The 16112-nt window shown below is 40.3% G+C and overlaps 1 protein-coding gene across 1 annotated transcript in view; it reads left to right on the top strand.

Moving 5' to 3' along the window:
- The window catches only part of magi2a (membrane associated guanylate kinase, WW and PDZ domain containing 2a), a 383066-nt gene that overhangs the window by 283133 nt on the left and 83821 nt on the right, over positions 1-16112 (top strand). Inside the window, exons 7-8 of the mRNA XM_059326084.1 lie at positions 12098-12155; positions 13299-13420. Of these exons, the coding sequence (XP_059182067.1) occupies positions 12098-12155; positions 13299-13420 (180 nt within the window). The remainder of the gene's footprint in view (positions 1-12097; positions 12156-13298; positions 13421-16112) is intronic.

A 16112-nucleotide genomic window follows, 5' to 3' on the forward strand; every position in this document is an offset into this window, starting at 1 on the left:
CTCACCGAGCGGTAACCTCACCGAGCGGTAACCTCACCTAGCGGCAACCTCACCTAGCGGTAACCTCACCTAGCGGTAACCTCACTGAGCGGTAACCTCACCTAAAAAGTCACATTGAGTTCGGCCTCATAGAAGCACTGGACAATGGGGGGGTCGTCAAAGTTGGCAATGGTAAAAATGTGGGTCCCTCAAGGAATAGATTGGGAACCACTGGCTAAGGCGATGCACAGAACGGCCTCGTGTTCCACCTAGTATTTGTTGAAAAATGGTGCAGAAAACTATATTTTGAATGCATTTACATCCTCAGAAAAACTTGCAGTTTTTGCACATTTTTCATGCATCATTATTAACATCCATGTTTACTTGTGAGCAGGCTTCTTATGCCTGCCTTTGCCTTTATAACCAGCTGATCAGTGTGATGCATTGGCAGGAAAGTGTCCAAACCATGACCACATGCATGTGTTTTTACTCTACGCCCCCTCTAGTGAAACAGAAGCTAATTCCTCGTCCTGCAGGTGAGATTTTCTCTGCCAAGTCGTGTTTACCCCTCAACAAGCTCAGCCAGGCTCAGAAGATATTGAATCTGACAGGAACGGTTAGCTTCCCACGAAGCACACGCTGTCTTTTTCTTTACAACTCTGCTGATTGTGCTTGTGATTGTGATGAGCAGGACAGTGAATACCAGCCCACAAACCAGGAAAACGGCTCTTTGTTGACTCGGGAGCGAGCCGAGTTTCTGAATCACAGGTTTTAGTGATTGAGGAAATATTGAGTTCTGTTCATCAGCATGTTCAGCTACTCTGAAAATATCATGTGTGAGTCACAGGCAGCAATTGTAGTCGTGCTTATACGCAGTTCCTGGGAGAAACAAATCATAGTGATGAGAATAAAAGGATGGGAGATTCAAAGATGTTTACTTCTTTAACTTTTTAGAGGATCAGAGGGTTCGCTGAAGTTTCCAGCAGTAAAATTTCTGCTGATCTTCATGGTTGGACCTGCAACCCTGGATAATCCTAAAATAAATGGCTTCATTTTTCTGAAAACACGGCTATATATCACTTTGAACATGGTGGGAATTGAATTCACAGGTGGTCTGAGTGTATTAATGTTCAGTTGGGCAGCAGAGTCGCTGCTACAGAAACACACAGAGAGGTCCGCTGACTCTGTCTTCATACTGTAACAGCTCCACATTAACAGGGTCAAACAGGACTTACACCCACTGGCCACTTCATTAGGTACACCTGTTCACTTGCTCGTTAACACAAATGTCTAATCAGCCAATCACATGGCAACAACTCAACGCATTTAGGCCTGTAAAAACGGTGAAGACGAACTGCTGAAGTTCAAACTGAGCATCAGAATGAGGAAGAACTGTGATTTAACGGCGCTTTCACAACCCACGTCCGTTTGGTTGGTCGCAATCTGAGTGAAATTGATACATTTGGTTTGGAAATGTTGGAATTTGGTGCAGAAATGTAAGGGGACCAAATAAAACAAAAAAATGTGAGAGGGGCATGTGCGAAGGCTGGAAATCTACACTGTAAAAAAAGATAAACAATAGCTACTCAATAAAATTGAGGCAACAGATTGCATGCAATATCATTTATTAAATCTAACTATGTTAGAAGTGCCTGTCAATTACAAACAGACTAATTCAATTGTTGGATTCATTCAAAATTCTCTTGATTTTCAAATAACATACACATAAAGATTATATTTAATGTGATCAAAATAAGTAGATTCTATCTCAAACATTTTTATATTAAAGTTACTTAAACAACTGCCTCAAAATCACGGATGCATTTATATTTAATACATTTTATCAAATATATTAAGTAAAATGAAATGACTACAGAATAATTTATTACAGTGTACCTGAAGGACACGAATTTCCTCTTTATGCTATTATCTATGTACATCTCACAAAATGCCGTACAGGTAGCCCACAATCCACTGAGTTTTGGTTTGTTTCCTTTAATTGGGTCAAATTCTGGTTGGATTATGTTCACAGTGCAATCAAACGGCACTAGAGACCGTCTCTGCAAGTGGTCTCAGACTGGTTGTTTTGATCCGCACCAGAGTACGATTGGATCGTTCACAAGAAACCAAACAAACCGTAACAAAGGATTTAACCACATGAGAGTTTGATTCAAACGAACTAAACTTTGAGTTGTGAAAGCACCCTAAGTGACTTTAAAACGTGGCATGGTTGTTTGTCTAAGTGTTTCACGAACAACCATCTACTGTAACAACCATCTCCAGGCTTTACAGAGAATGGTTGGAAAAACAGTAACTCAATTAACCACTCGCTAGAACCAAGATCTGCAGAAGAGCATCTCTGAACGAACACATCCAACCTTGAAGCATTTGAAGACCACACAGCCACTTTATTAGGTACACACTTCCCCTGATAAAGTGGCTGGTGAGTGTATAATAAACTAGAGCTTTTAAACTTTATGCAACAAGCGTCAACTTCTAGAAAGAAAATGTTTAATGACCATTTTCATTCATGTGATTTGGTTAAATTCAGCACCTTTCTTTCTTTCAAAATTATTTTTATTGGATTTTCCTTTGATGCATAATTATATCAGCTGTCAGAGCACACATCAGTTTATCCAATACACCCATAGACAAAAACAAAACAAATAGAAAATAAACAAATAAATGAATGAAGATAACCACATATGAGAAAAATTCAGCACCTTTATTTTTTACTTTTGAGGAAGAGGATAGCAACCAGCCACCAGGGTCCATGCTGAATTTGGAGATTTTTTACTCAGATATACCCAAAATAAATCATATGTCATGTTTAAGCGCTGCACCAGAGCCGGCGGCAAATTTCAAAAGGACTTCCCGAGATAAGGCTGCTCTCAGCGGGGTGTCTCCGTGGGCGCTGACCGCCTGCTCATCTTGATAACTCACAGTCCCTCACGGCTCTGAGAACTCTGAGCAAAGTTTTAATTAGCAGCAGTTTGATTAATTGATCACAGATTTTAAGTTATAACAACTATATGCTCACATAAAATCTTCATAACTTTGTTTCCGTGACACAGTAAGAGAATTTTTTTTAGAAAATCATGACTTGCTGTGAGTTTCTCCTGCAGGTTGATGGGAGCACGTTGCATTGTGGGTAACAGTAGGTGATGCAGACTGGTCTGATGCATGCTGGAGTTTTTTGCCAAATAAGTACTTATTCTGCTTTAGCATGCATTTTCCATTATGCAGCCATAATCTTTTGTTATATGCTGCTTTGATTTTGATCAATTTTGGGGGAATCTGAATACAGTCATGGGAAAAAATTATTAGACCACCTTTGTTTTCTTCAATTTCTTGTTCATTTTAATGCCTGGTACAACTAAAGGTACATTTGTTTGGAAAAATATAATTATAACAACAAAAATAGCTCATAAGAGTTTAATTTAAGAGCTGATTTCTAGACATTTACCATGGTTTTCTTTTCTTTGTGTCTTTCTGTAGTCATATTGAATCTTTTTTTTTGTGATTTTTTATTTTTTGTAGTATTTTATTGTCCCTTTGTAGTCATTTTGTATCTTTTTTAAGTGATTTTATGCCTTTTTGTAGCCGTTTTTTGTCCTTCTTGGGTCTTTTTTTAGTCTCTGTTTTTGTATCCTTGGGTCTTTTTTGTCTTTTGGAGTCATTTTGTATCATTTTGTCATTTTGTGTCCTTCTTGTGCATAATTTCCCATGGTTTTCTTCATAATGATTCTGGTTATTATCAGGAAAACAATGGAAAATGTCTAGATATCACCTCCTAAATTAAACTCTTATCAGCTATTTTTGTTGTTATCATTATATTTGTCCAAACAAATGTACCTTTAGTTGTACCAGGCTTTAAAATGAAGAAGAAATTGAAGAAAACAATGCTCTAATATTTTTTTATCCATGACTGTATATTCCAGGAGCGATCAACCTGTGAGCATTTTATGTTATGGAATATACAAATCACAGCTATTTTCCTTCAAAGTATATATCTTTGAATTCAATGACATTTCAGAAAGGGAACTCAGATAATTAAGGCCAGTTTTATAACTCCACTTTTCGTGGCATTTCAGAAACTTTATTTCCGGCTAAGCTTTCAGTTTGAGGTTTAGATAATTGAGGTTGGATTGTACTCACAAAGAAAGTAAGTAGGAGCCTGAACGGCTGCTCACAACAGCAGCATACTAAACTCCATTTATGTGAACGGAAGTCTATATATTGTGTGCTTAACTGGAGAGTGCTGCCAATTGTTTGTTCTCAAATCAGTGCTTCCTAAACATCACGCCGACCTTCGACAGTGGATTTTGTGCCGCTTATTGACCAGTGGAAACCTTCATTAATCAGTCGTAGCGAGTTTTTCTCACTGCTTCAATGTGCATTCAAATAAATGAAGCTCAGCACAGTGCGGCGGGGAAAAAGGACTTTAATATTTCGGTGACTTTAAAAGACTCGGGGTGCTGAAAATGATACGCTTTGCTCCTCAAAAGACGGATGAAAAGAAAGAATGAATAAAAGAAACACGACACGGGTAAATCCACCCAGTGTCTGCGGGCCGTGTGGTTTGCCAACCTGTTCCTGCTCCGACCAAATTAGAAAAAAAGCAGAATAAAAAATGCACGAAACTTCAAAAAGGGGCCTGTTCTGTTCTGCGAGGCGGCATGTGAGATGAGAGGGATACTTGAGGAAGCAGGATGGAAACGGAGGAGAAGAAGAAGGGTAAATAAGGTGAAGAAGGGAGATAATATTGAGTGGCAGTGGGGGAGAGAGAGTGTGTGGGGAGATGCCAGGATGCCTCCTGCTGGCAGTAAGTGGCCCTCCACCTGTGACTGCAGGATGGATGTTGTGGCATGACTAGAGATTGCAAACATTTTCCCCCTCGCTTCAGGGCTCCATCATAAGAGCTCCTACCTGGAAATTTCACACCAGCTTGACATTTCCTTCGTGGTCGCATGCAGCATGGCAGTGATAAGCAGCACCGGCTTTATATGCCACACACACACACACACACACACACACACATCAACACACACACACACACACACACACGCTCTCCTTGTCCTGAGTTGGCTCTCCATTGCAGGCTGCTGACAGAGAGGTTACACACGACGTTCAGTGGAGGCAAACAAAAGAGAGACAATCCGCCCAGGTTCAGCATTTATCAGCACAGAGCTCAGTGGAAGTAACAGCATTTCAGTGTGTGTGTGTGTGTTTGTGTGTGTGTGTTCTTGTACTTCCTACATAGTGAGGACCGGAAGACGTTTTAACCAACTGAGTGAGGACATTTTTGCAAAGTGAGGACATTTCGGCCGGTCCTCACTTCTTTAAAGGCTTTTTTGAGATTTCAGACTTTGTTTTAAGGGTTAAAGGTTACATGATAACGATAATTAACTGAAACTGTATTGTGTGGTTACAAAACTAACTAAAATTATAGTGAAAATGTCTTTGGTTTTCATCTTTGTCAACTTTTTTCATACATAATGAAGATGGATGAGACAAAGGAAATAAAGGCAAAATTGACTGTGACCTCTTTTAATCTCCCACCCAATAAATACCCCATTACAAAAAACTAAAACTAATAAAAACTAAACTAAAACTAAAGCATTTAAAAAAATAAATGATCAACTAAAACTAGCAAACTCACTCTAAAAACTTACTGAAACTAACTGAATTTGAACACATGAAAGCGAGACTGCTGAATAGTGGCCACTGTGGCCACGGGGAACAATTACAGGATCATTTAATGAATTAAATTCTAAAACATATGAGAAAGAAGGAATAAAAGAAAAACAGCAGCAGTGAAGAAGATAGGCAGTCCGTGACCGAGAGGTTAAGAATCAGGCTTGCCAGTTCGAATCCCAGGACAGACAGGTCAAGGAGTGAAGTGCCCTTGAGCAAGGCATCGAACCCCTGTGTGCTGTACAGCTTAGTCAACTGGCCCTCACTAAAACTATGCAGAAAACTCCATTTGCACATCTTCATCTACAAGGCCATACTGGGTCTCCTCCTGACTTACTTATGTAACCTCCTGACACAGATCAACAGCAATGCTCGGCTTCGTTCCTCTAGGTCAGTAGTTCTCAACCTTTTTGAGTCGCGACCTCCAATTTAACATGCATGTTGTCCACAACCCCTGCTCACTGAACAGAATCTCACAAGCACAGTTCAGATCATTCAAACTCAATTGATACGACAAATTTTGGACAAATAATGAAGCAGACAACAACTAAATCATCTCTCTGTCTGTGCATTTATATATATTTTTTTATATTTTATTGTTACTTTTAATCTAAGTCCTTTGCTATCAGTTTAAAGGTCCATTCTGACCTCCTGAGTGTGTAACAGTCAGCTTCAAGCCAGAGACTCCTTGTAGTAAATAAGTAAAGTAATAACTTGCTACTTTGGGATTTGTCAGAAAAGACACAAAATTACCCAAAAAAGAATCAAATTGACCACAAAATGACACAAAATGATCAAAAAAGACACAAAATGACCAAAAAGTTACACATAAAATTAAGCTAAAAAGGACTCAAATTGACCACAAAATGACCAAAAAAATGACCACAAAAAGACAAATTGACCGAAAAAGACACAAAATGACCAAAAAAAGACATAAATGACCAAAAAAAAGACACAAAATGACCAAAACGAGGAAACAAAATGACCAAAAAAGACACAAAATTACCGAAAAAAAAAAAAAAAAAAACTACCAAAAAAAGACAGAGTTGACTTCCAAAATGATTTGGCGACCCCCAGAAATCATCTCGCGACCCCAATTGTTGAGAATAGCATGGGTCTCAAACTCAAATTACCTATTATTATTATTATTATTATTATTATTATTTTGAATCATGTAGAATAAAGTCATATTTCTGTTTTCACAGTTTCTCGCTATGAAAGATTAGTTATTTTGTCATTTTCTTTTCAGTTTTGGCGATAATTTCTATAAGGAAATGATTACATTGTATTTAAAGAGTTAAAAGAAGAGTTTGACTGCAGTATATGCCTCATTTATCATGTTTACAGACAGTCAAGTCGATAAGACTTTGACTGAACGTCTGGTTGGCAGCTCTCTTCAGTTCTGACACTCACTGCAACTTTTCTGTCCTTATTTGCCTTCATTCAGAGAAACATAGCATGCAATAAAGCTGTGGTTCTTAACCTCTTTGTATCGGAAAAGCTTGAAGCAAAGGTTTGACATTTTGTGAAATAAACTCAAGAGTTAGATGAGAAGATCGATTCCACTCTTGTATCTGTCCGTGAAAGGCTACAGAATGTAACTTTTAAAAGAACACTTAGCACATTTATTCTCTGGTAAATAAAAAGTTGAATTCATAACCAACAAAAAGGCACCATTTCACAGTTCAATACACTCGGGCAGTTTGCTGCTAACTGCTCTGGAATACCAAGTAGCCAACAGTGAGTTAGCTAATGTTAGCAAGATACTGCTATGTAATTAATATTACAGAGTCAGTTCACTGATGTTTAATACTCTCCTTGTGCTACTATTACTCAATGTTTAGCATTTACCATTAGCCACTGCTCATGTCATTTAGATATTCTTGCTTTGGTTGTTTAGCTAGAGCCATGAGGTGATTAGCTTAGCTTAACAGAAACACTAAAGCCAGATAAAACAACTGTCTCGACTGTCTAAAGTTAAGAATCAGTAACAACGACTCTAATTCTAATTAACACATTTAGAGGTGCTGGTAGGCATATTTTTTTAACTTTGGAATGAGCCAGGATAGCTGTTTTTGTAGCTTGTCTTATCGCTAAGCTAAGCTAAGCTAAGCTAATCAAAACCTGCTAAAGGCAATAGACCAGAACCAGGACTGATACTGTAAGAACCTCCTGCAGTAAAACGAGTGGTTTTCTTAATGGAGTCTGGCAGCTGCAGACCAAGGAAAAACTACTGCTTTTCTCCACATGGAGGCGCCAAAATCAACACAAAATGAGTGTTTCTCATAGTATTTTTTCCAAAATGTTGAATCATTCCTTTGATTTTTGAGATTGCGGTAACAATCGCTTAAACAATGTCCAGATGGGCAAGAAACATAAATCAGTTTTAAATGTTTATTATTGATATTTTGGGTGTTCTTGTTTTAATTTTACCTCTAAAAAACATCCGCACGCAGGTTTGTTGACAGTTTGCAGCTGCAGATCTTTATGACGAAAACACTACCACTTTTGTCCACAGAGGGCGCACAAAAGTCTCTTGTAGTGACTTTTAAAAAAGCACATTTTCCCAAAAAGTTGAACCATTCCTTTGTCTACAGGAACAGACGCTTTAACAAAGTCCAGATGGGCAAAAAACACAAGCAATAAGTTTAAAATATTTATTATCGACATTTTGGATGTTCTCATTTTTACTTTTACCTCCTAAAAATCTCTGCAGAGTGTCTCTCCTTCATCTCTGCTGCTCCTGAAAGCTTCCTGCAGCTCCTCCGGTGGACATTTTAATAGAAAAGCTTTTCATAAGAAGACTGCTGAAATACACGACAGCCCTTTGATCTCCGGCATTTCTGTGTGTGTGTGTGTGTGTGCATATGCAAAATGACAGAGCGGGTTAGTGTGTGTGTGTAAAGTAAGTAACATAAGTGTGTGTGTATGTGGAGCCCAGTAAAGGTGAGAACATGAAACACTCTCTTTCATATTTAATGAGTGGAGATGGGGCTAAGGAATGTTGCAGTGTTCACAGGAGGTATTCCCGTGGGCTGTCAACCTGCTCGCAGCACTGTTATATCACTCACGACCCTGTGTGTGTGTGTGTTGTAAGTATGCATTTTCAATAGTGCGCAGGCAAAAAATAGTCCGTCCTCCTGAAAGTTTAATCATTTGTTTTGAGGGGTTGGGGGCAGGGGTTCAGAGGAGCATATGGCACGTGCACCAGCTCTGCACCAGCATTGTTTTTGATATTTCTGCTCTGCGTAGGAGGCCTGGGAGTTATCTCTAAACTCTGTAAACTAGGCCAAGCAGTAGTAATAAAGCCATGCAATGACCATATAGAATATATGTTAAATTTTGAACCTGGTCTCACAGGAATCCGTGAAATAGCCACGGATTCGCTTAACTCAAATTTCCGTGAAACTGACACGGATTTCAGTGCAAGTTATTGACAGTCATATCCCGTGGCTATTCCATGGATATTTTTTCCTATTGGTTTGTGTCCAAGTCACGTGACTTTCAAGGTCCCGGCTATCAGAACAAAAAACATGGCGGACAGTTCTCTCATTTTTAGTGGAAAAAAAACAATATTTTGACTTAGTTTCTGCATGAAAATGGATTTTGATCATATTTCTAGCGAGAAATATATGTTTTATTTTCTAAATATTCACTCAGTGAATGTACATAATCACTTTGTATGTTGGAATAGCCACAGGATATGACTGTCATTAACTTGCATTGTAGCGAAATCCGTGTCAGTTTCACGGAAATTTGAGTGATTATTCCACGGATTTTGAGTTAAGCAAATCCGTGGCTATTTCACGGATTCCTGTGGGACCGTGTTGGTTAAATTCGTCTGTGTGTGTGTTTTCTACAAGCTGCAGCCGTGCCCTCGACCAGCCGCGGGGTCCCCGGGAGCCCGAGGTGCTTCAGCGTTCCCTCCGGCCGCTTCCCTTTCTGATTAGAAAGCATTTTCTCTGCCGCTATCTCCGCTCTCATCCTGATTAACTCCGCATTGTCACTAATCAAAGCTGGGCTGATTCTAAGCCGAGCTGCACTGGAACACGCTGTCCCCGAGCTCCGGTGCAAAAGATTCAGCTCAGATAACCATTTCAGCAGCAGCTTTTAACTCTGTGTACTCTGAATGATCACGCTGTTATGCTAAAACAGTGGATTTGGGAATATGCTTTAAGTGCTAATTGCTCTGATTCCTAGAAAGAAAACAGGAGGAGAAGGAACCTCCTTCTCCTTCTAGACGTGCTTTGAAGAGTTGTGTTTTGAGAAGGAAAAGAGGAAAGGGCAGCGTTGAAATTCCTGTCCGGTATGACTGATGACTGTCAGGGGTTTGAGGAAGAGCTTTGATCAATGAGAACAAAGGCAGCATGTTCTGCAGTGCAGTCCACACACAGAAAGAGGCTGAGAGGGCAGAAATATCTATGACTTTGCACCCGTACAGTGTTTTAAAAAGTTAGAAGCTGCTTACTGTACCTGAGCAGGTACTTTTTAACCACTTAAGAACTCAGAAACTGTATTTGTACAGACCTTCATGGTGCCCCGAGGATAATGACTCTGGTGATCACTTGATTTTTCCTTTATTTCCAGCCTTTTTTTTGTTTGTTTCTTTACGATTTTATGCACATGGTGGTGTATTTTCTTTATGATATAAAAAATATATCTATAAATTGCAATATTTCACCTTGATTATCGTAATATATTGCAATTAGGGGTGCATTGATTGCAATTTTCTGACCGATAACCGATCACCGATTTTTAATAAGCCTGACCCGCAGATTCTGATTTTGGCTGATACCGATTTTTTCTCTCACTTACTCACACCTTCAATGTTTGAATCTTATTTTATTGAAAAACAAAAGTTGGACAATTAAACTAAATATTTTAAGTTTTGTTTTTGAGTTTGCTCAACTCTGAATTCAGATTTTTGTCAAACTTATAACTAAGTACTAACTTATAATTTTACATTTACTTCTGCAATGTGCTGAATTCGCACAATTGTAACGCCACTATGAAATGTCAGCTAATGTTGCGACCATAATTTTGAGTTAGCATTGCCAAGCTAATGGCTACTCTTGTAGCTGAACAAGCAGCGCCGCTAGCATCAGTTAGCCGCTAGCATTCGCTAATGACCGAATTTCACAACAAAGAAATAAGAGTTAGCAGAACTATTGTCCCTTGTTTTGAACCCCAACTTAAAGATATAAGTAACAACAACTCACAGACTTGTTTTTGAGCAGAAAACTGGCTTCCTTTGTTGTGCTAACTTACATTATTGCCCTAAATGTCAATAATTTATATTTCCAAGTTTTACCAACTTAAATCACTGTTTTAGGCCAAAAAATATAAGTTGGCTTTTTTTCAGTGTGTGTGCGCGCAAGCGTGCTCTGAGCACGCTCAGTCATGCAGAAGTATGCATATGTGCAGAAGCACTTTCAGACCTTTGCGGAGGTAGATAAGATCACTAGATAAGATCAGTTTGACGTAAAAGAATCGGCCGATCCCGCAAAATTAAGGAAATCGGTGCACCCCTAATCGCAATGTGTTGTTACCCCTGTAATATGATACATATCATATCACCAGATTCTTGCCAATACACATCCCAATATCCGCTAATCTAATATTAGAAGTCATGATAACAGTATTTCTTATGGATTCTCTTTGATTTATGTCATTGTCACACTTTTTTTTTTTTAAAGATTTCAGATCTGAGCGTTGACATTCATACCAGTTGAATGCTCTTCACAGTATTTACAGTGTTTGATCCGTCTTTTGTCAGTAATCGACTGTCATGTGCTGTTTGTCTGTATGGTCGTTGTTGAGCGTGTAACATCCAGAGTCAAAGTGTTAAACACCAGTGGAGACATGTAACAGTAGATACCCTGAGAGTTCAACACCCTCCGGGTTTGTGCTTGTTCTACTTTAAGCCGTTAATCTATGCAGCATTCTCACATCAAAACACAATATTTACAGCATGGAAAAGATCCAGGGCATAAATATTTCACTGATTTAAATCCAGCCACTAGATCTATCAATATTTGGTGTTATTTTGCAACTTTTTTCTTGGAGAGGGGAGGCATTTGAAGAGCAGCTTTAAAAGAGCCAGTAGCCTCTTTAAATCAATCAATGTGACAAGTTGCTGAGAAAACACAGTTTTTTTCTGTTGTATCTTGTCACCATCAATTTTCATGAAAAGATATAGAATATTTACAAGCCTGCTCGGGGGGGAAAAAACAGCTTTTTCCAACCAGTTAACATGTTATCGCACCATCAAATTCCTGCAGCAGTAAAATGCTGCTGTTAACTTATTCTGCCACCAAGATGTTCTCATGCAAGATCAATAATCCGTTGCAAGTTCATAAGCAAACAAGCCTTTCATTATTGTTGTCTCACTGCTTTTTTTTCTGTGTTTTTGTGTTCACAGAGCTTCCGTACGGCTGGGAGAAAATCGATGACCCCATTTACGGCAGCTACTATGTTGAGTAAGTCGGGGACGTCTTTAATACGTAATGGCTTTGCTTTTGGTTTTTAATGTCACCCGGTGGTGCTGTATTAATCATATTCATTATCGGAGCTGCAGAGTCAGGAAGCTGTCGCTGCGTTCGCCCGCCTTCTGACAGCTCGCTGTTTGTTTGCAGGAGGAAGTTTATCCGTCTGTGTGTGCTTATCCATATTTCCGTGTGTCTGAAACACTCTCTGCATCCATCTCTGTAGATTATGAGCAGAGTTTTCTGCATAACCGCGCACACACGAGTCTGTCTTTACAGCCCCTGCTGCAGCAGCATGTCCTCTTTATTGAACTGCACGTCCCCTCCCTGTTCGGAGGTGTCATTTCTTTGGCTCGGCGCTCTCCACTCCGGGGCGTTCAGGGGACGGGGCTCTATTTTTAGACAGGCAGGGGGAGTCATTTGGCTCGACTTTGCTCAAGAAAAAGCTCCAGAATGACACTTGACTACTCACCGCCTCCTTCTATACCGCCGAGATCTCTTCCTATTGTCTCGCTTTGTCGTCATGTAAATATCATGAAAGAAGTTGCCAGACCTTGAAATTATATAAGTATGTAAAAAAAAGAAAATATAGTCAAGCTGTTTTGTAATTAGCACCGTGAGACTGGGGTGTTCATTAAAAGATAAGGAGGGGAGAGGAAGACTGTGTGTGTGTGTGTGTGTGTGTGTGTGTGTGAGCACAATGCAGCCTCAAAGAGTGAGGGAAGTATCTAATGATGACTAATTATTTCACACTGGCAAATTACAGTATTTGTAGTCGTTGACTATCTTCCCCCTTGCAAACTAAATTAAGAACGACGTGGGACGTTAAAGGAAATCACTGTTTCATGTGTAGGTTCCCTTCCCAGTCACCGATTCACATAATTCTGCTTATAAGACTGAGGCTGAATGTGGGGAAGAAAACGCAACAACAAAAAAAAAGAATCAGCCGTTTGTTCTTTTCATTCTGCGGCTCTTGTTACATAATCCGAGGGACCGGCCATTTAATTAATCATCACAGCAATAGCTGCCTTAGCCAGGATTTTTTTTTATTTTTAAAGATCTGATCTTTGCCGAGAGGGGGGCTGTAAGTTACTGTAAGTGCAAATCTGAAATCTTTTTTTTTTTCTATCATCCTAGCCATATAAATAGAAGGACCCAGTTTGAGAACCCCGTCCTGGAGGCTAAAAGGAGACTCCAGCAGCAGCAGCAGATGCAAAGCCAGGGTCTGTCCTCACTGCCCCTTCCTACCATCTACAGAGGTAAGACCACCACACGTTCATTTCCCACTATTAGGGAATAAAGTCAGACTCATTACCTGCCTGTATGTGTGTAGATAATTCATTTAAGTGCTCTAGCTTAGTCAGTTTTTAACCTTTTTAGCTTCAGTGTTTTCTACAGCCCCAGAAAGTCTCTCAGCAGCTTCAAATATTGATGTATTGCACCTGTTCTGCTCCTACAGGTCTGAAAATGAAGAAACATTTGATGTAAAAAGTTGCAGTCAAACTGTTTTGTGCAATAACAGAACGTATATATAGCAAATTGGATAAGGGTGGAATTGGAAAGCTAACCTGCGAACAGTAAATCCACTTTTCAGTGAATTCTGTGAGGTTTCTGACAGCGGCTATGAGCTCACTGTAGTATTATAAACCACTAAACAAACCATGTTTAGTGGTAGACCAACAACTTTCAAACAGAATAACTATTACTCAAAGTCAAACCATGTTGTTAACCTCTCTGACTTCTTAGGTGCAATAGATAACTCATTTCAGTGTTATAAGCCATTAATAGGCTGTTAATTCAGAACTTGAAACTGAAGTAAAAGTACAAAGTATCAGAAAATGTACTTAAAATATCAAAAGTAAAAGTACTAGTTATGCAGAATGGACACACTGATGGATTGTTTTATACATTCTAAATATATTATTGGGTTATTATGACTGTTGATGTATTTATGCAAGCATAATTTTCCCAAGGTAGGTATACTTTTATGAACCTGGTCTCACAGGAACCCGTGAAATAGCCACTGATTCGCTTAACTCAAAATCCGTGGAATAGCCACGGAATCACTCAAATTTCCGTGAAACTGACACGGATTTCGCTTCAATGCAAGTTAATGACAGTCATATCCCGTGGCTATTCCATGGATATTTGTTCCTATTGGTTTGTTCCAAGTCACGTGACTTTCAAGGTCCCGGCGGTCAGAAGAAAAAACATGGCGGACAGTTCTCTCATTTTTAGTGAAAAAATCAATATTTTGACTTAGTTTCTGCATAAAAATGGATTTTGATCACATTTCTAGCGAGAAATATATTTTTTATTTTCTAAATATTCACTCTGTGAATGTACATAATCACTTTGTACGTTGGAATAGCCACGGGATATGACTGTCATTAACTTGCATTGTAGCGTAATCCGTGTCAGTTTCACGGAAATTTGAGTGATTCCGTGGCTATTCCACGGATTTTGAGTTAAGCAAATCCATGGCTATTTCACGGATTCCTGTGAGACCATGTTGACTTTTATGGGGTTGAATTTTATAGCACGTCTAAACATTTTAAATTGATCATGTTTTTTATGTTAAATCACGACCTGAAAAGTGACTAAAGCTGTCAGCTAAATGTAGTGGAGTAGAAGTATAAAGTTACATGAAAGGGAAACACTGAAGTAAAACGTACCTTAAAATTGTACTTAAGTACAGTACTTGAGTGAATGTACATGCCACCACTGGTTGATTGACAGTAAGATTTATGGTTGAGCATCAGTCAGACAGTGGGAGCAGCAGCAGCAGCGTTCTGATGGGACTAATAATAAAATGTGTCATATAAATAGTGAACATGTGGGTTTAGATGTGACTCATTATTTTGTTTAATGACTGGTTTGTTGCTACCTGATTCCAGTGCTCACTCTCCAGCAGCCACAGCAGTCGGATGTACTGCCAGAAAAAAAAAAAAGAAAAAAAAAAACTGTCTGGACTGGTGAAGTGGAGGTTTGTTTCCATAGTAACGTAGTAGTCCGCCGCTCGAGTCGAGAGCCTGTCTCCGTGGTTACACTTTGTGTACATTCCAGTGAGGCTCTCTCTCCTCCCTCTCCCCACCTCCACCTCCTCCCTCCTCCTCCTCTTCCTCCTCTTCCTCCTTCCAAACTTTGATGCCAGTGGAGGATGCCAGCCCCTCTGCCGCCACCCTCCCCAGATCGCCCCTCGTCCAGGTGGGCGCCGTGCCCGAGCGCTGCCACAGCCTGGGCGACCTCTCCCGCTCGCCAACTCTGGGTCGCAGGGCCGCCACGTGCGCCACGTCGTCCTCCGCCAACGCCTCCCCGCTCCGGCGCGTCCTGACTCGGCGGATGAATACGTGCCACCACCAGCACCAACACCAGCACCAGCACCAGCAGCAGCGCCAGCCGCCCCACAGCCCCCCCTTCACTGTGGTGCTAGAGCAGCCTGTGTGTAGCCCCTTCTCCCTGTGGCACTTTGTCAGTAAGTAGGCCAGGAGAGAAGCAAAGCGAGGCTGACTGTCGTCCTCATGGCTGCCTGTGCGCTCGTTTTGACTTACTGTAAGCATGCTAGCTCGCAAAAAGCAAGCTTTTTCGCTTGAGGCAGTTTTAAGGATTTGTGTGACGAGCGTTCACCGTGACATGTCTTATCGCCCCGGCATAAGCAGCCAGAGAGTGTAATCACTCAGTCTATGTCTGGACCAGCGACGGCAAACAAAGGATGTAAACTAGCACACTAGCCACGTCTCCCTCCGAGGTGAAGAGATGGGAGACTTGGTTAAGTGTGACTAAGCTTGTTGGCTGAGATCCTCTCATTCCTCCACCAGGCGCCCCCCCTCCTCCAGAAACCTCCCAGCTCTCCCTCCTGCAGAAATCTCCCAGTTCTTCCCTTTACCCTTTCAACCATCTTCTCTTGGAACTGATCCCTGATTGACAGCATGAAATCTGCTGAATATTGCT

The sequence above is a fragment of the Centropristis striata genome, chromosome 22 (genome assembly GCF_030273125.1).
Source record: "Centropristis striata isolate RG_2023a ecotype Rhode Island chromosome 22, C.striata_1.0, whole genome shotgun sequence".
NCBI lineage: Eukaryota > Metazoa > Chordata > Actinopteri > Perciformes > Serranidae > Centropristis > Centropristis striata.